Below are 23133 nucleotides of genomic sequence, written 5' to 3'. Positions count from 1 at the left end.
GCATATAAATGATCACCTCCCAAGGCTTTTCTTTTGCGCCCCATCGGTCTCTGCAGAATATCCTTGATCGTCTTTGTCTTATTGCAAGTAGGCAATCTGCAACATCGTCCTATCCTATTCTTCAACACACCCAAAGTGGCATGCTTGGTTTCCCCATTTGACCCCAATTTCACCAACAACCACCTTCAACCCCCGCATTCTCTCCCCCGCACTCCCACTTTCTCCCCTCCCCCATCCCACATACATTCACAATGGCGCCCCTCATCAACCACCTCTACACGGCCGACCCTTCAGCCCACGTCTTCAATGGCAAAGTCTACATCTACCCATCTCACGACCGCGAGACCGACATCAAGTTCAACGATAATGGAGACCAATATGACATGGCCGACTACCACGTCTTCAGCACATCATCGCTGGATCCCCTCGAGCCCGTCGTCGACCACGGCGTCGTTCTGAAGACCGAAGACGTACCCTGGGTCTCGAAGCAGCTCTGGGCTCCCGACGCCGCCTACAAGGACGGCAAATACTACCTCTACTTCCCCGCCCGCGACAAGCAGGACGTCTTCCGCATCGGCGTCGCCGTCTCGGATAAGCCCGAGGGCCCCTTCACCCCGGACCCGGAACCCATAAAGGGCAGCTACAGCATCGACCCGGCCAGCTTCGTCGACGACGACGGCCAGGGCTATCTCTACTTTGGTGGTCTCTGGGGCGGCCAGCTGCAGTGCTACCAAAAGGGCAACGAAGTCTTCGAGAAGCAGTGGCTCGGCGCCCAGGAGCCCAGCGGCGAGGGCGTCTACGCGCTCGGCCCGCGCGTGGCCAAGCTGACGGGCGACATGCACCAGTTCGACGGCGAGGTCCAAGAGATTCAGATTCTCGCGCCCGAGACGGGGAAGCCCATCCTCGCCGACGACCACGACCGCCGCTTCTTCGAGGCCGCGTGGCTGCACAAGAGGGACGGGCTGTACTACTTTTCCTACTCGACCGGCGACACGCACTACCTCTGCTACGCCACCAGCGAGAGCCCTCTGGGCCCTTTTACGTACGGGGGACGGATCCTCGAGCCCGTGCTGGGGTGGACGACGCACCACTCCATTGTCGAGTTCAAGGGCCAGTGGTGGCTCTTCCACCACGACTGCGAGCTGAGCAAGGGCGTGGATCACCTGCGGTCTGTCAAGGTCAAGGAGATCTTTCATGACAAGGACGGCAAGATTGTGACGGAAAAGCCGTAGGGGTACGGGCGATGACCAAACTGAAGAACATTCAAAAGAATAAGTAAATAAATCTTGCGTCACTTTGTATCAATAATAAATTTTGGGATACACCTCTGTATTCACAGATGTTCTGAGTTGATTTCATCTATATCCTCATCATCTCTTCACAACCTAGACTCTTTCCCTCGACTTCCTTTCCCAGATCCTTCCGTCCCAAACTTTGCATGTCTTCTTTACATGACCAGGCTAAAATGATAACTCAACATTTGAAGAAATTGTATAATTATCTCACACTCGGGGATGTATGGGGTATATAAGGGTGAATCGGACCATATGTCCGCGACAAAGGAAAATAAAAAGGGGCGTGTTGTGTTCATGTTTGTGTGATTTTCCTCTCACCATAGAAAAGAAATCCCCCCTCATACTGCTTCTCAACTTTCAACAACTCCGAACCGCAGCTTATTCAACGCCTCTTCATACTTGGCCGGGCTGTGGTCAATCAACATGCTCGTCCCGAACCGCACCTCTCTGAAGCGCGACTCGACGTCCCTAACGTACTTGAGCACGATCCGCTGCGCAGGCCGGCCGATAGACTCCTCGTCAGAAACAAGAAAAGCGTCGCGCCTCAGCACACGCTGACTCTCGACGATGAACACCTCGCCGGGAGGCAGCAGCTTCAGGCTCATCATGCTGGAGCGAAGCGTCGTCAGCGCCGATATGCTCCATTTATCCTCGTCGGCGCCGGCGGCCAGGGAGGAGGAGGAGCGGGAGCCGCTGTTGGTGTACCACTTCTCCGCCAGTCCGGACTGGAAAGCCTGCCATATCCGCTGCTTGACCTCGACTTTTGCCTCGTGGTTGTCGCTCTTGAAGGCGAGGGCGACGGCCTGGAAGTCGTGCAGGACGCCGAGGGAGAGGAAGGGGACGAGGTCGCAGCCGTGGACGACGCTGGTGACGAGACCGCGCGTGGCTTTGCGGAGGGCGGGGGACATTGTCCCGGGAGGGCCATAGGCGTAGACATGAATGGGACGGCCCGAGGGGAGGCAGACGTGCGTAGTGTCGGCGTCGAGGAGGCGTCCGTCGCCGAGGAGCCGGCGGTGCGGATCCGAGGTCGTGACGAAGCCCGTGCCCGACGGTGAGGGCTCAGCGAGCATGGTACTCAGCAGCGCCGTGACGCCGCCGCCGAGCGAGTGGCCGCACAGGACGAGGCCGTAGTCGCTAAACTCGTCGAGGGCCTCCTTGAGGGTGTAGAGGACGCGCCCGTCGCCGCCGTAGAGGAGGCGGCGGGCGGAGGCGTGGATGCCCTTGTGAACCTTGTAGGACTTGCCGCGCCAGTAGAGGTTGTCGTAGTCGCAGGCCATGTCAGCCAGGACGTCCTCGAAGCCGAGGGTGCCGCGGCACGCGAGGACAACGGCTTTGGATTCGTGGTCGAGAGATATGTAGTGGACCAAGGGGACGCCGGTGCCGGTCGAGCCGGTGGTGTCGGATCCGCCCTGGGCGTCGACGAAGGAGGCGAGGAGGATGCTTGTGGACTCGGATTCCGTGTGGTGCGCAAAGGAGCGGATCTCGTGATGTGTGTCGTCTAACGCTTTGATCAGGGGCATGTCCTTGGAGATGCCCATGAATTTGAGAAAGTTGGACCCGTACGACGCGGAAGAGAAACGCATGTACCGCGTAATGTTTCGGAGCAGGTGGAATGCCGGGAAAACACCATCCACTGTGCCTGCCCGCCTCAAGGTGTCGATGGCTTCGGAGTCGGTGTATGCGCTCTTCTGATAGTACGATGACAAAACCAGAGACGTCTGGGAGCCGGTGTTGGCGATGCTGTAGAGACTCGGTGTGTTGACGTGGGAACGCGCTCTCCTGGACTTCATCGGCGATGGTGGCTTCTGATCGTTCATGTCCTTCTCTGACCGCGACTTGGGGATGCTGGGCTGGCCCATGCCGTCACGGCGAGTGTACCCCGGAGACTGGGGTCGATATCCGTCGACGGCGTGGAAGGAGTAGGTATCCGTCTGTGACACAATAGAGTCTCGACGTCGCTCGTGCACAGAGATGTAACTGGCTCGCGAAGAGCTGCGAGGTACAGGTGAGGGGTTCTCATAGGCCCGGCCTCTTGAGCTAGAGGCAGCAGTCGGGCCCATGGCCCGAGTCTGGGATGAACGGTTGGGCTGATTAGAGGTACGTGTTGTTCCATCTCTTGTAGAAGTCTTTGACGGCTGCTTGGGCTTCCCCGTGGGCTGCGAACTGCCGGTGCCGGTGCCGGTTCCGTCTCGATGGAAGAGGTTGGAGATGTTTGAGCTGGTACCCCTTTTCAAGGCTTGCCTGATGCCTCCCTTTTTCTCGGTTGTGGGCTTCTCCGATGGTTTGCTACTTGACAAGGACTCGCCTTTGGTTTTCTTGGGCTTGGTGGCTTCGGCGTGCGAGGAGACGGCACTCTCCTGACGTGCCCGCACTGGCAGGGGGCCTAGAGGCGCGCGCTGTCGCTTTTGGTTTGGCGCGTTTTCGGGACTTTGCTTGGGCGTTGGGATCTGAGAGACTCGACTGCCGGGTGAAGTCGAGGGAAAACCAGGACCAACCTTTGCTCGACGTGGGGTCGGGTTGGATGTCGCATCTGACCTCGGAATAGTGGCCGGGGCAGACGTCAGCGCCTTCTTGGGTGGTACGGGGGGCGGTTCGTCCTTTTCGTCATTTCGACCGTATCCATCCGACTCCTCGGTGTCGTCTAGTGATTCCACTTTTCCAGAGTTGTCTTCTGCCTCCTCGAAGCCTTGGATTGTTGTGTTTCGATGTTTGCTCTTGTCGACTCTGTAGACGACCCGGTAAGTCGGGACGTCTTGATGCCTCACCAACTGCTCCTTTGGACCCTCTGAAGATGAAAGAACTTCTCGCTCGACGACCTCGACGCCTGGAGGCGGTGTCAAAGTTGGGGGCTCCGGTCCCGTGAAATCCACAGTGATCATCTTCCTCGTCAACGTCGTTGTCGAGATGGACACGCTTGTATCTGCAGGCATAGACCGCATGATCTGATTCTTCAGGCGAATTTCTGGCAGGTCGTAGTCGTCTTCGTCTTCGCTGGTTTCTCGCTCGCCATGTCGTTCGATAGTCGCTAGTATACCAGGACTCGGTTGATCTCCAGGGATGGAAACCAAAATATCAGGACCTTTGCTTTTGTAGCGGCCTTTGTGCACACCGTACAGGCTGTTTTCGTGAATGTCGACCCGCTCCCCGTCGTTGAGTACAACGACATCCCAAACGATCTCATCGTGCCCAAGTCGTCTTGTCTCTTCGTCGAGGAAACGTCGACATTTGCGCTGCAGGTAGGCCAACGCGCACAAGCCCATGACCAGATCTACAACACCCACACGCTCACCCTCCACACCAGTCGCAGGATTCTGAAACTCGCGGCGAATTAAAGTAATGATGCTCGCAATGGCACGTGAAGAGTCAGTTGAGCCAAAGAATTGGTCGAGAGACGAGAGAAGAAGCTGAGATATCTCTGAAGCGACGGAAATGGTGGTACTCGTCATCTGAAAGCCGGTCGTAGTCCAGAAAACGATTTGCAACATGGCACTATGCAAGTGCTCCAAGCTCCTCTCCAGGACAGTTTCTGCATCTTCTCTGCCCAGATCGCTGTTGGAACGTACGAGCATATCTCTCCCAGACCTGCTTAGAATTCCCTCGAGTATGCCCCTGCTAAGCTCCAGACTGGATAGAGTGGTGAACTTGGCAGCATCGAAGCCGTACGAGCTGATAAGGGTGCCAACACGGATTGCTAAACATGTTGAGCGAGTGGCAAGACTGACGGCCTTGGCTATAGGACTCGGTAGCACAGTTCGTCCTTGGTGAGAGTCGAGAGGGACATGGATGAGGTCGTGAGAGTGTTCGTCCCCGTCCCAGTCGTCGTCCGGATCCATGATCTCTGATGGGCGTATCGGGGCTGATGCCAGTGACGGTCGGAAAGTGGGCGCTCGCATGCGCAGGAGACACGGGTCATTAAGTGACAGACAACGTGGAGTTGGGATAAGGTTCCGGACGTTAAACTCGAAGTGATGCGGGATGTGCAGAAACCATGTTATACTCGAGACCTTGGCCGAGCTCGGTTCCAACAGGGGATGTCGAACGTACACTGAGGGGGATAGAGAAGGGATAGGGAAGCAGGGAATGAAACGTTTAGAGACGCAGAGAAGGTACAAGCTCGTGAGAAGAATCAAAAGAGGGAAGAAGCACAACTAATAGAACTAAGGGTAAGGGAGTAGGACGAGACGAGGTGGTGAAGAAAGGGGCGAATATAGGCTTGCTACCAGCGGTGGCAACATTCAAGCACCTTCAGCGGTAGGAGGGTCAGAGCAGCAGCGTTCAGAAGTACGAGAGGCGTATACTGCGTAGGCTGTGGAACGACCGGAATAGAGTAGACTTGACAGAAGACAAGCATCAATGTACTACCTCGGCCTGGCCTGTCGACATCTGTACCGAAAGTCCCGTCCCGAGTGTAACGGGCGTGGCGATGCCGTGGTTTCCTGTGTTTTCCTGATGACGACAGCCTGGAACGAGGCCGTGAGAAGGGAACAGTACTGTGTATGTAGAGAGAGGTGCGAACCCGCGTTTCTGGGAGCACTTTTGTTTGGTACGGTTAGGTATGGAGTAGTGTACAGTAAGTGGGTGAGTGGCACCGCGTAAGGTGGTTTTTTAGGGTGTCGAGGGTGCGCGGTGGAATGGAATCAGTTGGGGTGTTCTAGCCCAATGTAAGCTCAGGCAAAGAGTGACCGGGTTGACGTGTTGAGCCGCTGTGCCAGGGCTCCAATAGGAGTAAGTGGAACGTTGAGCATCTGCAAGAGTACTTCCTACATAAGGTACACCATGTACTCGGCAGGCTGCGGGTTGTATCCGTACGGATGGGTAGCAAGTATCCGTAGGTGTGGCAGCCATTGGCAGCATGGGTAGCATGTGATTCTGGTGTTAATTTGTGGGGGATGTTCATGCGCGCGACGGCGATGGCGACGGCGTGAGGAAGGATGGGACGGGATGGCATGGCGAGGCCCTGACTTCTGTGGGTGGGCGCGTTTCTCCATCCCGGGGTACTGTGGTCTGTGACTGTGAGTGCCTCTCTCTCTCTCAAGTCTCGGGGTAATACACCACCTACCTAGGTAGAGGAGGCAAAGTACCTGTCTGTATGGAGAAATAACATGCCATCTGGTCTGGCCGACTGGTATGGCGCTAATTGGTAGCGTCTGGGGTGGGATGGGATGAGACGGGATGAGATGAGATGATGGGGATGAAGATGGGGGATTTGCCCGAGCCGATGAAAGTCGAGACTAGTGTTGGGGGCTAGATACACATCGCATAGCTAAGATGGTAGCGTGGACGGTGATTTGAATCGGTCATGCTTACCGGCTTAGTATAGCGATGGACTACGGCAGACTACAAGAGGCACTCCGCCAAAACCGTTCTTTCTAATAAACCTACGGCTACCGTAAATTTTAGGCATTAATAGCGCGACTTTTTTATATATATAAATAAATATTATAATAAATCCCGTATATTATTATAAGGAATTACTTATAACTATAAATAGTAATAGTTACGTAAGGGTAGTTATGCTACTTAGTAAAAGTAAAGTAGCTAGGGGGTATATCCTACTTACTAATTTCTATTACTAATTAATTTCCTTTTTTTTTTAACTAACTTAATATTCCTTAAGTAAAGTAAGTAATTTACTTACGCCCTTATAGTTACTTATTAGCGACTATATTTCGCTTTATTATACTTTATACCCTTTTTTACTTTATTTTTATTATTATTACCTAATTATATACGCAAGTATAAGTATAATATTCGTAATTTACTAATTAGAAATATTAATTAAGTATAATTAAGTAATTTTATACGCAATTACTAATATAATTTTTATTAATTAGTAATTATGCTTCTTCTTAGGCTAATATACGCGCAATTATAAGTATAATTATATATATATACCTATTTATAATTTAATTCTTTTTATTTACTTTTTTCTTTAGTATTAACTATTTACGTATATATACTAATAATTTCATATAGGATACTCTCTTTTTTAATAATTACATATGCTATATAATACTTATAATAAGTATTTAATATAGCGTTCCGGCCCGTATTAAAAGTATATAGCTCCTAACGGTCCCTATATATTAACTTACGTAGTACCCTAACGACTTTATGTTTTATAAAATAACCTCTTACCTCCTTATTAATATATATACCTCTATATAATAGTTTCTTTATTATATAGATTTTTATATTATTTATAAGCTCTTTATCTTCTTTTTTAAAAACTTTTTATTAAATCTATAACCTTAGTATTATATAAGTTAGTATATATTACCCTATACTATTTAATATTACTATACTAACTTATATAATTTAGCCTTAGTATTAAATTAAGCTTAACCCTAAGATTATTAAAAATAGCCGTTATATACCCCCGGATATTACTATAACTCGTACTTAGGTTATTAATACTATTTAAACGACCGTATATAATAACGCTAAGATTAGTACCGAGTCGTGCGCTTATTATAAGGCTAGTAAAGGTATTTTTATTAATTACGTTACTTTTATAAATAAAGGCTATTCTAATTATAATTATATATTTACTATATATAATTATACGCTCGTTATACCTCCCGTTATTACTTATATATTACTTTATACTACCTTATATTTATTTATAATTTACTTATAATTCGTATTAACTCGTAATACGTTTATTAAGGTCGTTAAGTACGGTCGTAATTATAAAAGTTATAATAAAATCTATAATAGCGCTCTACTTAAGTCTCTAAGTACTATCCCCGCTATATACTTTTATATAATAATAAAAGCTCTTAAATAAGTAACTAAATAAGTTAAAAATAATAAAGAGAGTATATATAATAATGTATAGGATTATAAAGAGCGTTATTAACTTATATAAACTCCGAGTAAAGAGTAATTAATTCAATATTTTTATATAGTATAGTATAAGAATTTATATAAATATATATTAAAATATAGTACGGTTAGGCTTAATACTTAAGTAATAAGGCCCTTACAGAGTCGAAGGGTACTTATTAACTATAAACTAAAGTATATATACTTAGTTTAGCTTATAAAAGGCCATAACTAACTATATAAAAGCTCCCCCTAAAGTTTAACGTTTTTAATAAAATTATAAAACTTTTATTTATTATATATTATCGTTATATACTTTTTTAATTTTTTTAGTATTATAGATCCCTATAAGCGTTTATATTTTTATATATATACTTATAAGACTTTATAAATAAAAGAATACCCCTATATATCGCTATAATTATATATAAATATTTACACCTTACTTAAAATTTCTTTTTTAGTTTCTTATTTTATATATTATTACTTTTTTAAAATAGTACGACTATGTATTAATTTTTTATTATATCGAACGATAATTATTATAAAGTTAGAGAGTAATTAGACTTATAATATAATTATTATATATATTTTTATAGTTTTTAATACTAGAATTATAAAGCGAACTTTCGAACGTTAACTTACGAAATAGGACTTATAACGAGAAGAGCGTACGGTCTTTTTTAAGGATTTATTAATTCGTATTTAAGAATTATTCTTTTAATAATATTTAAATAATAAAGATATCTTTTTTTAACTCTAGTCTAAAGGATTTATAATTATAGCTATAGGATCATTAATACTTCGTTAATAAAATTAGCTTTAGTAATAATAAATACTAAAATAGCTCGTAATTATATAATAATAATTAGAAAAGTTCTTTTTTAGTATATTAAAAGTTACTTACCGTATTAAAAGGTCTAGCACGTATAGCTTTAACGAGGTAATGCGGGATATTCTTATAAAGAATATAGAAAGTGAATATTCATATAGAAGCAAGAATATATGAATATAGGGGAAATAAGCGTATATAAAAGAGGTTTTTATAATAAAGAGAGTAATATAGTTAAATTACTATATAAGAAGTTGCTTGCTTAACGAAAGGTCTAGGTAGGTAAATACACGCCTATATATAGGCATAAAAACCTCCTACTAAAATATTCCATTACTTATTAATTATGATATAATTAATAAGCGTATACGTAAGTGAATGCGTAATCGTAGTACGTAATTCCGCCTCGAGAGAATTCCAGCTTATTCAGTTACCTTCCAGTGCTTTCCATTGCTCACGTAAGCTTATATAAGCAGTATTACTTACATAATTAATACCTATAATAATCTACAGAAATCGTAGATTAATATGGTATATAGTTTGCTTACGTAATATTAATAATAAGGCGAATAATAAGGTAAACAAAGTTACCTTCGTAATAAAAGGTACGGTAAAAAGTATCTTTATATATAAGTTTATTAATAAGCTTATATTATTAGCTAAAATAAACTTTATTTTATATATTATAAAACCTTTTTATAATAAGTTTAAAATTAATGAAGTAAAATAAGGTACTATTATAAAGGGTTTATAATTCCTAAACTAAATTATATTTAGTTTTTAAATACGTACGATAAGCTTTTACTATTTAGATTTAAGATCTATACTAATATTAATACTTATTCGTAATTTATTATATAGTTCTATAGAGGGGTTTTTACTTATACGTCCCGGAATATATTTATATAATATTTTATTATTATTTAATAACGGGGATTTACGCTATTACGAGTTCGTTTAGATTAAAAAAAAGAAACTATTCTTATATTTAGTATTTATTACTACTTTTTATAATACTATTTAATAATAAAAAGTTTAATTATATTCCGTAATTACTAAATCTTTAGTAAAAGTATTTATAATATTAAAATTAAAAGTTAGTAAAATAGTCTTTATTAAAATAAATTAGTATATTAATAAGTAAGTAATATATATTTTAATATATATAAATATACTTATGTTTATAAGAATATTTCTAACTACTTAAGTTCTAAGGGCTATTCTATATAAATATACTCTTTAACTAGATTATATTTCTATTTACGTATATACTACTAATTCGTTTTAATTTTATTAACTTTATATAAATTTAGAACTCTTATCGAATTCGTTATTAAAAAGGTCGCCCTTATATTATTTCTAGTTAGCTATAATAACTATATTATTAATTTACGTTATAAACTATATAAGACTTTATATAACTAATTAATTAAAACTAAGTTTAATAATTATTAAATACTATTTAGAATAGTAATAATTTAGATATATATTTTCTTTAAGCTACTTTATAAATTTATATTTTAATTATTAAGGGCTCTCTAACTATATTAGCTAAAAGTACGAAGTTTAGCGAGGCTAATTATTTTAATTTTAAAGCATATTAATATCTTCGTATTTATTTAAAGTAGTATATATATAATAAGCTCTAACTAAAAGTTACTTTACTTAGTAAACTATAGGGCAGTATTATATAAGTTAAATAGAGATTAGAAAACTTTAGAATTAATCTTAGAGTATTAAATAGTTTCGTAATTACGAGTAATACTAAGGATAAAAAGGAATTATAAATATAATTATAGTTTATTCTAAACTATTTACTAACGAGAATACTCGTTTTTATTTTTATAATATACTAAGTTATTTATTATTATAAACTTTATCTTTTTATTAAACTACTATAATCTTATCTTTTTTATTGTTTTTATTTTTTTTAACCTTTTTTTTAGCCTTTACCTCTTTTTTAATAATCTCTTTTTCTTACTTAACTAATAATTCCTCCTTAATCTTTATCGTTAGTTTAATACTAATACTTATTAAAAGCCGTGTTTTTAAAACATTTCTATACGTCGTTTTGCCTAAAGTTTTAATTATAATTAGTTTTATATAACCTTTTCCCTTTTTTATTAGCTAAGGTTTAATAACTAATAACTTAATTTTAGTTTGAAAAATAATAAAAAGTTAGTAATTATCTTTTTTATATAAAATCGTAGTTTTAAAAAGAAATCTCTTTAAACTTATAGCTTCGTACGCTATTTTATAGTATTTTAAAATATTATAAAGATTTTTTATATTAATTAAAAATACTATCTACTTTATTAACAAAATTTACTAATTTATTATAAAATATAAAATAATAAATTATATTATATTTAAATATAAAATAAACGTTAAAAAGCGATTAAACTAAAGTTTTTTAATAAACTTCTTAATAACTTAGATATTAATATAAGTCGTTATTTAGAAACCGTTAAGTTCGTTCTTAAAAAAGGATATGTTATATAATATAATAAAGATATTAATTATTAATAATTACTTTAGCTTTTTATTTATTTATTAAATACTTCGTTCCCGCTCTTTTAAGCTTATAAAAAGAGATTTTATTAATATTAAGGCTTATATATTTATACGTTCTTATTATATAAAAAGGGCAGAGCTTATATAAATATTATTATTAATCAGTCATTTTAAAATAGCTTTATAAGGAGGTATTATAAAGTTAATTAGTTTAATAACGTTTTATATAAAAACTAGAAATTATTATAAATTTATATTATAATATTTATAAGCGAGCTATTAGTTTAATAACTTAAGTAAAAAGTAATTTTTATTTATAAAAGGGTAAAAAGTAGTAATTACTTTTATAATAAAGTTATAAAAAGAAAAAAAACTTTTATATTAGGGTACGATATTATACGATTTTATATATTATTATACGGTTTAATATATTACGAAATTAAAGTATTTTTTAAATTATAAATCTTTATAACCCCTATTTATAAGTTATTATACTAATCTAAACCTTATCCTAAGTAGTAAGGTAACCGTAAAATACGATTTCTACTTTAATATATAAAAAAAGTGTTTTAGCGGAGTGCCTCTTATAGTCTGCTATAATGGACGCTTCAGACTGTTTGGATGTGTACATAAGGCTTGTGATGGTTGGGCCAACACTAGCTGCGTATCTATATTCGGAAGAAATCAGACGGCGAGAGAGGTAAGTTACTATAAAAGTACGCATCAAAGTGTTTCTCAGCAAGCAGGTAAATCCGAAGACGTTCCTTACCATAAAGTAAGGTGTCTGTCCTCCTCCACAACTCTACGATATGCCCCGAAGGAATCACAATCCAAGGCAAAATGAGTCCGCCTTGTGGTGAGGTAAGTAGTTGGTGCTTTATTGAATACTCGAGGCTTCTTTACTTTTGTATCAGTCCAAGGTGAGGGAGGTAGCACGGGGTAGCTGGTGGCTGCCACCACAATGTGAGGTTCGTTATCAGCAGGTGCACGTCTCACTTGTAGCGTCTCATTCTCGGTTGGCATCCAACCGATAAGCTTGTAGCTGCGAGGTTGCCCGTCATCCAAGTCTGACCTGACGTGAGTGGTCTAAAGTACTCGGCAACTGGAGTGTCTACCTACTGTTAGGCAAGGTGGTAAGGTACCAAGGGGACTTGGAGGGACATTGCCGTGTTTGTACATGCACTTGTCTTTGGGAAGACCAGCTGGGACCATGGCATTCCAGACGGGAGGAATGCTGAGGTGATGGGTACATGTACTTTGACTTGTATACCTTCAGGTATGTAAGAGGCAAACAGGGTCAGTGATGCCTCCGTCGTAGTGGGAGGCGGTTCAGGCGGTTGAGGCGCATCCTTCCAATTATCGTCAGTAGGAACGGTCTTTTCCCCCTTTTCACCTTTGCCCGCACTTACAGATATAGCTACCTACCTTACTCTACTGTAGATGTGCATCTCGGTGTGGCTTGACTCCTGAGTATTTCTCTCATCTGTGCGGCACGATTGAGTTTACGACTTCTCAGTGGCTTCTTGAACCATTGCCACGGCTGCCTAAGCAGTACATAGCCTTGCTACCTTATCTATCCGTACATCATGGGCGATATCATGCTGTCCATGGAATATGTAGAGCCGCAGACTGCAGCTTCCAACCCGTACCTCGGCCGGCGGCTGGCCCCGATGGTTGGGACGGACATGCGCCGGGTACCTTGCTGCCTCGGCGATCGACAGGCCCAAAGGTGGGAAGATGTGATGTGATGTGATGCAGGCATTTGGATGAGTGGGATTATGATGGCGTCGAGTCTCTCGAGATGGTCGATGGTTGACTTGCCTTTAAGAGCCAAGGAAGCCTGCCGATGTCTAAGGACTTCTCAAGTTCTCCGACTCTTGAAATTCTCGGGTTGGACTCTCTCAAAGTGGCTTCCCGTATACTATGAATAGCTACACGCAGAAAAGCCTCGAGATCGTCCCGTGCAGGCGGATACGGGCCTGGGAACCGCACGTCAGCTTACCTTAATTAGGGGCCAGCTCCTTTCCCGCAACCAATGAGATGGCACATTTTGACGGAATGCAGAGGCGGAGCAACAGCTCAAGGTCCACGCCTCGACTCGTTCCTGGGACCTGGACTGGACACCCTACGTTGAAAATAATTAGATCTGCTCCCAAACTTCAGACACTATCTACGGTTCTTCAAGCAGTCTTGACGAGGACGGATGGATGGGAGGCCGTGTTGATGACTAGAAGAGGCTGAGAGTGAGCACAATGTAATATCCGCCTACCTTATTCCGTACGGAGTGTACAATAGTGAGATGTGCTCCGCACGTAGGTATGAGTGAACCCCTGATGGGTACAATGTGAACGACGTGGATGCAGATCTGCGATGCCTTGCTGCTGCTACCTCGCTGCCCTGGCACCCTGGGCCCTGAAACCCTGTCCTGGTTGACGCAGGTATTCGTACCTTGCGCAGTAGGGTGTTTACTTGCCGCAAGTTGCCCACTCCGACCGACGGATAAGGAAGGGCAACTCTGCAAACATCGCGCCTACATCAATAACCTATCTACGACAGTGCTTCCTCACTTTCTCTCGCTCTCTGCCACTGACGCTGTCTCTCTTTTCTCCATCGCACCCTCCCTCCGATATCTTCACCGCTTCGCTCTCCATTTTGGCACCTCACCGCATCGCATCCTCTGCAGCTTTTCCCCCAACGAAAGCTTCGCCAGCCAATCGACTAAAGCGCCTCTGTCTGCCGTTCCATCGTAGCGTACCTCAGCGACAGCTCAATCCGACCCGTCCCCAACCAGTCGATCCAATCTTTGTCGAGCCTTCGTCGGCCAAGAAGCTCCGAGAGATCTATCCCGACCGAACAGCTCCCATACCGTAGTTGCAATCGTATCGTAATCGCAGTCGCAATGGCTGAAGCCGGACTCTTCACCGACGACCTCGTCTCCCCCACCGTCGCCGCTGCTCTTCCCGAGGGCTACATCGTGCGTGCTCTTCGTCAATCCGACTACAACACAGGTTTCCTCGACTGCCTGCGTGTCTTGACCACCGTTGGTGAGATTGGCGAGGCCCAATTCGCGGAACGCTACCAATGGCTGTCCAAGAGTGACGGATACTACATTCTTGTCATTGAGGACACAAATACCAAGACCGTTGTCGGAACCGGCGCCTTGATCGTCGAGCGCAAGTTGTCAGTTTGAGCCGCTCGTAATTGGGCATGCCACAAAAGAATCCTACTGACCTTTGCTCTTCCTCCGTACAGCATCCATAACCTTGGTCTCGTCGGCCACATCGAAGACATTGCCGTTGCAAAGGATCAGCAGGGCAAGAAGCTCGGCTTGCGCATCATCCAGGCTCTAGATTTCATCGCAGCCAAGGTCGGTTGCTACAAGAGCATCCTTGACTGTAGCGAGGCCAACGAGGGCTTCTACGTCAAGTGCGGCTTCAGGAGAGCCGGGCTCGAGATGGCCCACTACTACGAGGGAGACAAGAGTAAGGCCCAGTAGCCTTTTGTTTTTTCCGCCTCACCACTCGCCTTTTGGCTGTCGTCCCGTCCCATATCAGACCACCTGATCGGTCCGGGCCCGGGGTCGGCTCCGTTCGTTTTTGTACTACAGGCTCGAATTGCATCAGTGAGCTGCTGATGTTGAGTACTAGGACAGAAGCTCTAGATGCTAGAGACACCAGATGCTAGATCAGACGAGCGCCAAGCTCGCTTCCGAAGAGACAAGAAGAACGACGTAATGAAGAATAGAAACCCATCAACCACCTGCATCCTTCTTCCTTAAGTCCCTGCGACCCATTTCAGGTCCGTCTAGTATTGTTTGACCAACCTCGAAACTTGACGTGTCCGGGCACATCTGCCAGTCCCAATACTTGACTCGAATCTAGACAGCTCTTGACTCACTGCTCGCACACGCCGCAGTTGCTGCTGGTGGCTTGTGTCCATCTCCTTGTTGTTCTGTCGCCAGGCCAACGAGTTCTTGTCCAGCCGCAGTGAGGGTCGCACTGCACCACTGTGTCTACAATGACCACCTTCAGATCACTGCTCACTTGCGTGCGCACCCGAGTGGCTGGCACCCGTGACATACTTTGGCCCTTCTCAAAGCGCCACCATGGGGGAGCCTGTCTGCGGCGCCAGGAGCTTACGGCATGGAAAGGGTCCAGCTGTCTTGCCCGTGGCAGGCCGGTCGGATCGTCAGCCATTGAATCGCGGATCGTCAAGAAGCTGCCCCCCGCGTTTCACATGCTTTGACTGAAATCGGTTTGGTTTCTCTGGCGTCTGGTCACTCGCATTCTCCAATTTAAGCAGTGTGTGACAGGTTAGGTGTCCTTCTCTCGCTGCTCCTGCGATGAATGCTTTGTTTAGTCTGCAGTGGCGCGGGGAGGTGACAAAGAATTATGGCAATCGAGTAAAGTGAGTGAGACCGGATCCAGGTTGTGGCCAAGCCGTACGACCTCCGGCCATCTCCGTCATCGTTGCGGCAAGACCGCATACACGGAGGCCCGCCCTGGCTTCTTCCGCACTTCATCGGAGCTTCCCCCTTCCAAACAATCAGGCGCACCGCAATGTGAGGCAGCTCGGGCAAAATATCAGAGTCAGGGCCATCACTTTGGGTGCCTCGTACGCCTCACAGATCCTTCACATGCGTGGCCAAAGCGCTTCTTTCGTCGCAAATGGCTGACGGGAGCTGACCATGGCGCCGTCGTATAAGACGGCCGGCCACCATGTCCCCTTTTTTCCCCCCCTCTGGCGTGCAGTCGCAAGCGTCTCACGATCGGACAACGGATATCCCCAACTACCACTACCAAAGTCCGACGCAAAAGCACCACGGAACTATATCATAAGTCTGCAAGTCCAACCCTTAGAACTCCGAGCGCGCGTCGTCATTGGATCCATTTGGCGTCTGCAGATCCAGGGTACTTTCATATCATATATAAATTAGCTTCTGCACCGTTGCACTCTGTCTCCCACAATGATCGAGGACCTGCATTCTGCCATTGTTCGCGTGCGAATCGCTTCACTTCAGTCAGAGTAAGTCACCACTGCATTGCTATTCTCCTTTAAACCCACATTGCGCTTCAAGGGTGTGTGAATGCAAATATTGTTTTTGTTGCATTGAATTAGCCTGCCGGATGATGAAAATATACTGATACCGCAAGCAGAGTCTTGAGCAGAACGTCCAGCCGAGAAGTTGTTCGCCGCCGAAGCAGCAGCAAAGTAAAGCCAATACACGTTGCCAAGGGCCGACTGCCATTGTTCACGAAGCAGAGATCCGTTCGGGTCGTCTCCTAAAAACCTTACATCATGTCGCCGCACAAGCTTCCGGAGCAGGAGGATGGCAAGCGGCAGTGGGTGATGGGCACTGAAGCCTTTGAGAGGACCATGCCTCATCACCAGGGTATCAAGGCCCTCTGGGAGACCAAGTGGAAGTTTCCGGTACGTGAGAAAACATGAATCTTTGACGGGGCAGCATGCTGACTGGCACAATATAGTGCACCAAGAGTGTGTATCCCTTCCACGATGGACAGTATGAGGACTTTGAGCCCATTTTCGAACACTTAATCAAGGTTAGCTGCTTTTGAAGAGAGGCAGTGGAGAGAGAAGCGACTGACAATACGCAAGAACAACATCAATGACGGAAACTCCACCGCTTACACGGAGGCTTTCTTCCCCATCGCCGAGTCGCTGACCTCCAAGGGGGACGAGGCGATCATGGCCGGTAACAAGAAGGAGGCAAGCGACCTATACCTCAGAGCCTGCACGGTCTACCGAATCGCCCGGTTCCCCTACATCACGGCCTACCCCGAGATTAGTTGCCAGGTCAAGTGGAAGGCGTGGGAAGCTCAAAAGCGCGCATACATGAAGGCGGCGCAATCCTGGGATTGCCCCATTGACGAGATCGACATCCCGCACGCCCACGCCAAGGGCGGGGACTGGAAATCCATCCCGGCATACGTGAGAGTGCCCCCGAGCGCGTCGCAGAGCAAGCCCAGCCCTGTCGTGATCCTGATGACGGGTCTCGACGGGTACCGGCCCGACAACACCGTCCGCTCCGACGAGTTCCTCGCTCGAGGGTGGGGAAGCGTCATTGTCGAGATCCCCGGCACGGCCGACTGCCCTGCCGACTCGGCCGATCCCGAAAGCCCCGATCGGCTGTGGAGCAGCGTGCTCGACTGGATTGCGGCGGACGGCCGGTTCGACACGAGCCGGGTCATGGTTTGGGGTCTCAGCTCGGGAGGGTACTATGCCATTCGCATCGCGCATACCCACCGCGAGCGCTTGATCGGGTCGATTGCGCAGGGTGCTGGGTGCCATTACTTCTTTGACCCCGAGTGGCTGGAGAAGGCCGATGGTCACGAGTATCCGTTCCTGTGAGTGAAGTCTGTCCAGGGCTGCCAGGAGATCATATCGCTAATGCAACTTGTAGTTTAACGCCCGCCATGGCCATGAAACATGGTTACAAGTCCGTGGAGGAATACAAGGCGGGCGTGCAGAAGAAGTTTTCGCTGTTGGAGACTGGTATCATTGAGAAGCCCTCGACGCGGCTGCTGTTGATTAACGTAAGTCCAACGGCTCTGTTTTTTCTCGCATGGGCGAAGTGACTGACACGCCGATGTAGGGTACTCTGGACGGATTGATGCCTATAGAGGACTCTATGATGCTGTTCGAGTACGGCACGCCCAAGGAGGCCAGGTTCTTCTCGGGGGCATTGCATATGGGATACCCCATGGCTAACGGGTCGGTGTACCCATGGATGGAGAGCGTCATGTCTAGCAAGATCTAGGCTTCGTTGTTGTAATGCAGTATCCATGTTAGCTGTAGTAATGTAGTATGGCTCATGAGATTTGGTGTACTTGTTTCGTGACGATGTCCCTGCAACGTAACTTTGAATAGTCGTTCTTTCTCATTATTTTCGTCTAAGTTTCTGCCGGTGAAGCACTTCTCTCCCGAATCCTTTCGTCTCCCAAAACCCTCTCTTTACCGACCCATCCAGCCACCATCAACAACCAAAACATGCCCACTCACATACCCACTCGCCCGACTCGCAAGGTACACCGACGTGCCCTTGAAATCCTCAGGCGTACCCCAACGTCCCGCGGGGATTCTCGCGCTGATGCTAGCGAGGCGCTCCTTATCGTTCAACAGCGCCGTGTTCATCTCCGTCTCAATGTACCCCGGCGCGATGGCGTTGACGGTGATGCCCTTGGCCGTCCACTCGTTGGCGAAGGACTTTGTCAGCTGGCCGACGGCGCCCTTGGACGCGGCGTAGGCGGGCACGGTGAAGCCGCCTTGGAAGGTGAGGAGGGAGGCGTAGTTGATGACGGAGCCTTTGCGGCCGGTTGTCGGGTGCGGGGCGAGGTTGAGCATGTGGGCTCCTACGTCACGGGTGATTGTGAAGACGGAGTTGAGGTTGACTTGCATGACCTGTTTTGGAGTGTGTCAGTTCAACATTCTTCACTATGCTCGGTACGCGTCTCTATGTAGTAAGTAGTAGCAAAAACTCACGGCGTTAAAGTCCTCATCGGGGAACTTTTCACACGGATGCCTCTTTTGGATACCCGCGCAGTTGACGAGAATGCGAATCTCGTGGCCGTCCTTGAGGACCTTGGGCACCAGCGCGGCGACGCTCTCCTGCGAGCTGAGGTCGGCCGTGTAGATTGTTGCCTTGCGGCCGAGCTTCTCGATGGCCTGCTTTGTGGACTGGGAGGACTCGTCGCGCTGGACGAGGAGGATGTCTGCGCCGGCCTCGGCGAGGCCTACGGCTACGGCGGCGCCGATGCCGCGGGTGCCGCCTGTTACGAGGGCTGTTTGGCCTTCGAGGGAGAAGAAGGAGGAGGCCATTTTGGGGGCAGTTGTGTGTGTAACAATGAGAGAGAAGAGGAGATAGACAGATAGATAGAGACTGTGTGAGTGTGTGAGGTTGTGTCTTGCGGTGGAAGGGTATCACGGGAGTAAGGAGAAGGTACGGGAAGATGGAAAGCTTGGGAAGATGCGCGTGGAGGGAGCTATATGAATGGGGAGCTGTTTGAAGTGAGTGGACTTTGATTGGGCGAGGTCGGAGCAGAAATGTCAAGTCGCAATTCAGTACTTCATGGAGGAACGGATAAAAGATCATCAAGCTTGTAAAGGCACTCCTTTCCCCGGCGAAACGGACAAGCTTTTGGGAGATGGGCAAGCTAAGCTAACCTTCTGTTACCGAATGATCCCCGGTACGAAGCCCGCCTGCAGCGTTTTCTACAGGCCATTGACTTCGGACAGCATGAGACTTCTTGAATCTGATTTGGAACACTTGCTCACGGGACATGCAAAAAAGTGAGGAAAGTAGAAAAATGTACTCCTGACACCGTAGGACAGAAGCCATTGACGCGGGGCAAGGCGCGGCGTGGGAGTCTCACGATTCAAGCTGGATAGAGGTGCGGGGCATTTCCCGTCGTCTCGATTGTACCTTGGTACCTGATGTACTCGATACTTCTTCCTTTTTTACCCCTCCATTGCAAGGGTTCAGGGGCATCTCCAATTGCGGCCATCTGACGTCGTTTTTTCGTGCCTGGGCCATTAAATTCCGACTTTTATGTTTTCTTCAACCAGCCTTTGGCACTCATCGCAATGCCGTGGAAGACTCGAAGAATCCAACTACAGCATGTCACATCTTTTGCAACATGAGAGACCAGGAGTAATTGGCATTGAGGCGTCGAGAATGACTTGGGGGCGAAAGCGAAGGTAATGAATACCTGACAGCAGTAGACTCGGGCCGGTACCCCCACGTAAGAAACGCTAGGTGACGGTAAAGTGGGATTAGTCGCTGGCCTTCTCCCCGCACGTCGGAGAAGAACGAGAAAAAGTCACGATGGGTGGGGAAGAGGAGAAGAACACGAAAGAGAGGAAAAAAGTCTCTGGCTCCAACTGAAAGCATGAGGATAGGAGAGAACCCGAGTCTTCTGCGAATCACCGATGCTGTAATTGTCAATTCTCGATTGCCCTCGGGCTGTCTTGCCATCCCTCTTCGACGGGATTGCCCAGTTGTATCTGTCCCTTTTCTTAGCTTTTTCCGGGGTATAAAAGTTGTAGGTACTCTGCACTATGGAAAGTAGGAGAAAGATACGTAGCGTCCGCCTTAGGACAGAATTGCCGTGTTTGGCCTCCGCGGCCGTTTTCTCCAACCCCGCGACGGGATCCCCTCTGACTTTTCGGCGTGTATTGCCCATATTGGATGGGGGTCACTTTCACCACCACTTGTATGAGTTGAGTAAGGGTCCATAACCCGCGGGTATCATAGGAAGAAACTGAGAGGCTGACTTGACAATTGGCAATTGAGATTGCCCCTCCCCCTCTTTCCACCCGCGCGCCCCCTCCACTCGTTCCATGGTCCATCAAGATTTCATCCCGCAACATCCACCATTGAGCCAATCCACGCCTCGTCTTCGAAGGCGGACGCGGCATTCTTTCCGGGAAAAAGCTCAAACTTGACCATGTATTCGTACTTTCGTAAGTTACCTAGTCATGTTGACCGGTTGCCTTTTCGCTCTAAATCTCCACAACTCCACACGAACCGTGTGTCCAGCAATGCTTTCTCAAAGCAAGAATATCCATTCCGTGTTAGTCTTCCCCCTCTTTTCAGCACTGTCCAACTGTCGCAAGTGTCATCATCTCGTACCTGGTACTCGATACACTTGGTGACTGGCCTGCAACGGCGAGCATCTTAAAAGCTCGCCCCTGAGTCTCCAAGGTTCCAGTAGCTTTGGAGGCTGGCTATGTAACTTGACACTTGAATCTAGAGATGGATATTTCGGCGTACTTGTACTCGAGCCGAGTCGAGAATTCCTCACTCGGCTATAGATCAAAACTAGCAGCTTCCCAGGTCGTCGGCTTGCTTGGTAGGAGTAGCTCGGTGCTTCCCCCCACCGACCAAGTCTCTCTCGTAACCCGCATTTCCGTTTTGCATCACACGCCTCCGCCGATTCGCGTCCACCCCTAGTAGCTTGACTTAAGTCGCGTTTTCCGATCCGTCGATATCGGACTTGTGTTTAACCATACGTACCTTGCCTTGCCTTGACCTGCTCTGCGCTGCTCTGCTCTTGACCAAAAAGTAAAAGCATGCTCATAACTGGCCGTCCTGCCCACTTTCTCAACAGCTTCCAATTTCTTGGAATCACTTTCGCACTTACATACCCCTTGCTCTTAACAACATCGTCGTAGCTTTCTTCTTCCCTCTCCAAATCACTTCTACATCTCACCCAGCAGTAAGAGTACATAGCCCACCATGTCAAGTGTCCAAGTCCAGACCTCCGTCCTTCACGGCGCGAGGGACCTCAAGATCGTAAGTCCAACAACCACTCCTCAGGAAGCTCCGAGAATCCCAGGCAGACGCACCGTCAAACGCAAGATCTAACTCGGAGCGACAGGAACAAAGACAACTCCCCGCCCTCGCGCCAGGCGAAGTCCAAGTCGCCGTAAAGGCCACCGGCCTCTGCGGCTCCGACCTGCACTACTACAACCACTTCCGCAACGGCGACATCCTCGTGCGGGAACCCTTAACCCTCGGTCACGAGTCCAGCGGCGTCGTCACCGCCGTCGCCTCGGACGTCTCTAACCTTGCCGTCGGCGACCACGTCGCCCTCGAGGTCGGCCAGCCCTGCGAGGCCTGCGAACTCTGCGCCGCGGGCCGCTACAACATTTGCAAGGGCATGAAGTTCCGCAGCTCCGCGAAGGCGTTCCCGCATGCCCAGGGCACCCTTCAGGAGCTGGTGAACCACCCGGCAAAGTGGTGTCACAAGTAAGTACCGGCGCAAACTACTTGGAGCTTTCTCGTGAGGTGTAAAGGTATGCTAACCTCTGACCTAAAAAAAACAGGCTCCCCTCAGAAGTCTCCCTCGAATTCGGCGCCCTCGCCGAGCCCCTCTCCGTAGCAATGCACGCCCGCGACCGCGGCAACCTCCCCAGCAACTCGACCGTCCTCGTCTTCGGCGCCGGCGCCGTGGGTCTGCTCTGCGCCGCCGTGAGCAAAGCCGACCAGCAGCGCGTCGTCATCGCCGACATCCAGGCGGACCGCGTGCAGTTCGCGCTCGACAACGGCTTCGCCGACGCCGGCGTCGTCGTCCCCGCGCAGCGCCCGCAGACCATCGAGGACAAGCTTGCGTACGCGCAGAGCGTCGCGGAGCTGGTTAAGAAGGCCGAAATTGGAGGGGCGGCGGTGGGCGAGGTGAATGCGACGTATGAGTGTACCGGCGTCGAGACGTGCATGCAGACTGCCATCTTTGTGAGTCCTTTCTTATTCGCGAGATACCCACTCTCGGAGGCCGAGGTATACATACTGACAAGTGGTTCTTCCAGTCCACACGCCCGGGCGGCAAGATCCTCATCATCGGCATGGGCACCCCGATCCAGACGCTGCCCATCTCGGCGGCGGCGCTGCGCGAGGTTGATTTCGTCGGCGTGTTCCGGTACGCCAACACGTACCCCAAGGCCATCGACCTCATCGCCACGAAACCAAAGGGCCTGCCCGCGCTCGAGAAGCTGTTTACGCACCGGTACAAGGGGTTGAGCACCATCAAGGACGCGTTTGACATGGCGGCCAAAGTTAAGGACGAGAGCGGGAATCTGGTGCTCAAGGTTTTGGTGGATACGTCGAATTAGAGAAATGATAGCGACTGTGAATAAATAAATAAAAAG

General features: G+C 47.1%; 10 protein-coding genes across 10 annotated transcripts; 6 read left to right on the top strand and 4 right to left on the bottom strand.

Moving 5' to 3' along the window:
* Window positions 1–251: 251 nt before the first annotated feature.
* CLUP02_14830 (glycosyl hydrolase family 43) lies at window positions 252–1232 on the top strand (the record flags this gene model as incomplete). Its single annotated transcript, XM_049293756.1, has 1 exon — window positions 252–1232. One exon carries the CDS (start codon window positions 252–254, stop codon window positions 1230–1232), a length of 981 nt encoding a protein of 326 aa, XP_049150902.1.
* Window positions 1233–1645: 413 nt separating this feature from the next.
* CLUP02_14829 (lipase) lies at window positions 1646–5128 on the bottom strand (the record flags this gene model as incomplete). The annotated part of the gene is made up of 1 exon (XM_049293755.1): window positions 1646–5128. One exon carries the CDS (start codon window positions 5126–5128, stop codon window positions 1646–1648), a length of 3483 nt encoding a protein of 1160 aa, XP_049150901.1.
* An 818-nt stretch (window positions 5129–5946) lies between these two features.
* On the bottom strand, window positions 5947–6243 carry CLUP02_14828 (uncharacterized protein; the record flags this gene model as incomplete). Its single annotated transcript, XM_049293754.1, has 1 exon — window positions 5947–6243. The coding sequence occupies one exon, from the start codon at window positions 6241–6243 to the stop codon at window positions 5947–5949; it is 297 nt and encodes a 98-aa protein (XP_049150900.1).
* Window positions 6244–12368: 6125 nt separating this feature from the next.
* Window positions 12369–12952, bottom strand: CLUP02_14827 (uncharacterized protein; the record flags this gene model as incomplete). The annotated part of the gene is made up of 5 exons (XM_049293753.1): window positions 12369–12419; window positions 12466–12536; window positions 12612–12703; window positions 12763–12854; window positions 12905–12952. 5 exons carry the CDS (start codon window positions 12950–12952, stop codon window positions 12369–12371), a joined length of 354 nt encoding a protein of 117 aa, XP_049150899.1.
* Window positions 12953–13055: 103 nt separating this feature from the next.
* Window positions 13056–14340, top strand: CLUP02_14826 (uncharacterized protein; the record flags this gene model as incomplete). The annotated part of the gene is made up of 9 exons (XM_049293752.1): window positions 13056–13198; window positions 13228–13280; window positions 13336–13385; window positions 13437–13461; window positions 13534–13569; window positions 13633–13644; window positions 13701–13770; window positions 13833–13897; window positions 13949–14340. 9 exons carry the CDS (start codon window positions 13056–13058, stop codon window positions 14338–14340), a joined length of 846 nt encoding a protein of 281 aa, XP_049150898.1.
* Window positions 14341–14368: 28 nt separating this feature from the next.
* On the top strand, window positions 14369–15247 carry CLUP02_14825 (acetyltransferase; the record flags this gene model as incomplete). Its single annotated transcript, XM_049293751.1, has 4 exons — window positions 14369–14649; window positions 14722–14961; window positions 15024–15057; window positions 15131–15247. The coding sequence occupies 4 exons, from the start codon at window positions 14369–14371 to the stop codon at window positions 15245–15247; spliced, it is 672 nt and encodes a 223-aa protein (XP_049150897.1).
* Window positions 15248–16435: 1188 nt separating this feature from the next.
* On the top strand, window positions 16436–16755 carry CLUP02_14824 (uncharacterized protein; the record flags this gene model as incomplete). The annotated part of the gene is made up of 2 exons (XM_049293750.1): window positions 16436–16494; window positions 16626–16755. 2 exons carry the CDS (start codon window positions 16436–16438, stop codon window positions 16753–16755), a joined length of 189 nt encoding a protein of 62 aa, XP_049150896.1.
* A 12-nt stretch (window positions 16756–16767) lies between these two features.
* CLUP02_14823 (uncharacterized protein) lies at window positions 16768–18247 on the top strand (the record flags this gene model as incomplete). The annotated part of the gene is made up of 5 exons (XM_049293749.1): window positions 16768–16899; window positions 16956–17030; window positions 17086–17834; window positions 17891–18023; window positions 18083–18247. The coding sequence occupies 5 exons, from the start codon at window positions 16768–16770 to the stop codon at window positions 18245–18247; spliced, it is 1254 nt and encodes a 417-aa protein (XP_049150895.1).
* Window positions 18248–18275: 28 nt separating this feature from the next.
* CLUP02_14822 (2-deoxy-D-gluconate 3-dehydrogenase) lies at window positions 18276–19305 on the bottom strand (the record flags this gene model as incomplete). The annotated part of the gene is made up of 3 exons (XM_049293748.1): window positions 18276–18279; window positions 18494–18888; window positions 18970–19305. 3 exons carry the CDS (start codon window positions 19303–19305, stop codon window positions 18276–18278), a joined length of 735 nt encoding a protein of 244 aa, XP_049150894.1.
* Window positions 19306–20544: 1239 nt separating this feature from the next.
* CLUP02_14821 (alcohol dehydrogenase GroES-like domain-containing protein) lies at window positions 20545–23097 on the top strand (the record flags this gene model as incomplete). The annotated part of the gene is made up of 10 exons (XM_049293747.1): window positions 20545–20699; window positions 20780–20949; window positions 21026–21059; window positions 21103–21137; window positions 21240–21427; window positions 21597–21704; window positions 21741–21781; window positions 21806–22237; window positions 22315–22720; window positions 22795–23097. The coding sequence occupies 10 exons, from the start codon at window positions 20545–20547 to the stop codon at window positions 23095–23097; spliced, it is 1872 nt and encodes a 623-aa protein (XP_049150893.1).
* Between the last annotated feature and the right edge of the window lie 36 nt (window positions 23098–23133).

Source organism: Colletotrichum lupini, chromosome 8, assembly GCF_023278565.1.
Source record: "Colletotrichum lupini chromosome 8, complete sequence".
Classification (NCBI taxonomy): Eukaryota; Fungi; Ascomycota; class Sordariomycetes; order Glomerellales; family Glomerellaceae; genus Colletotrichum; species Colletotrichum lupini.
This window is presented reverse-complemented; position numbering and strand designations above follow the sequence as displayed.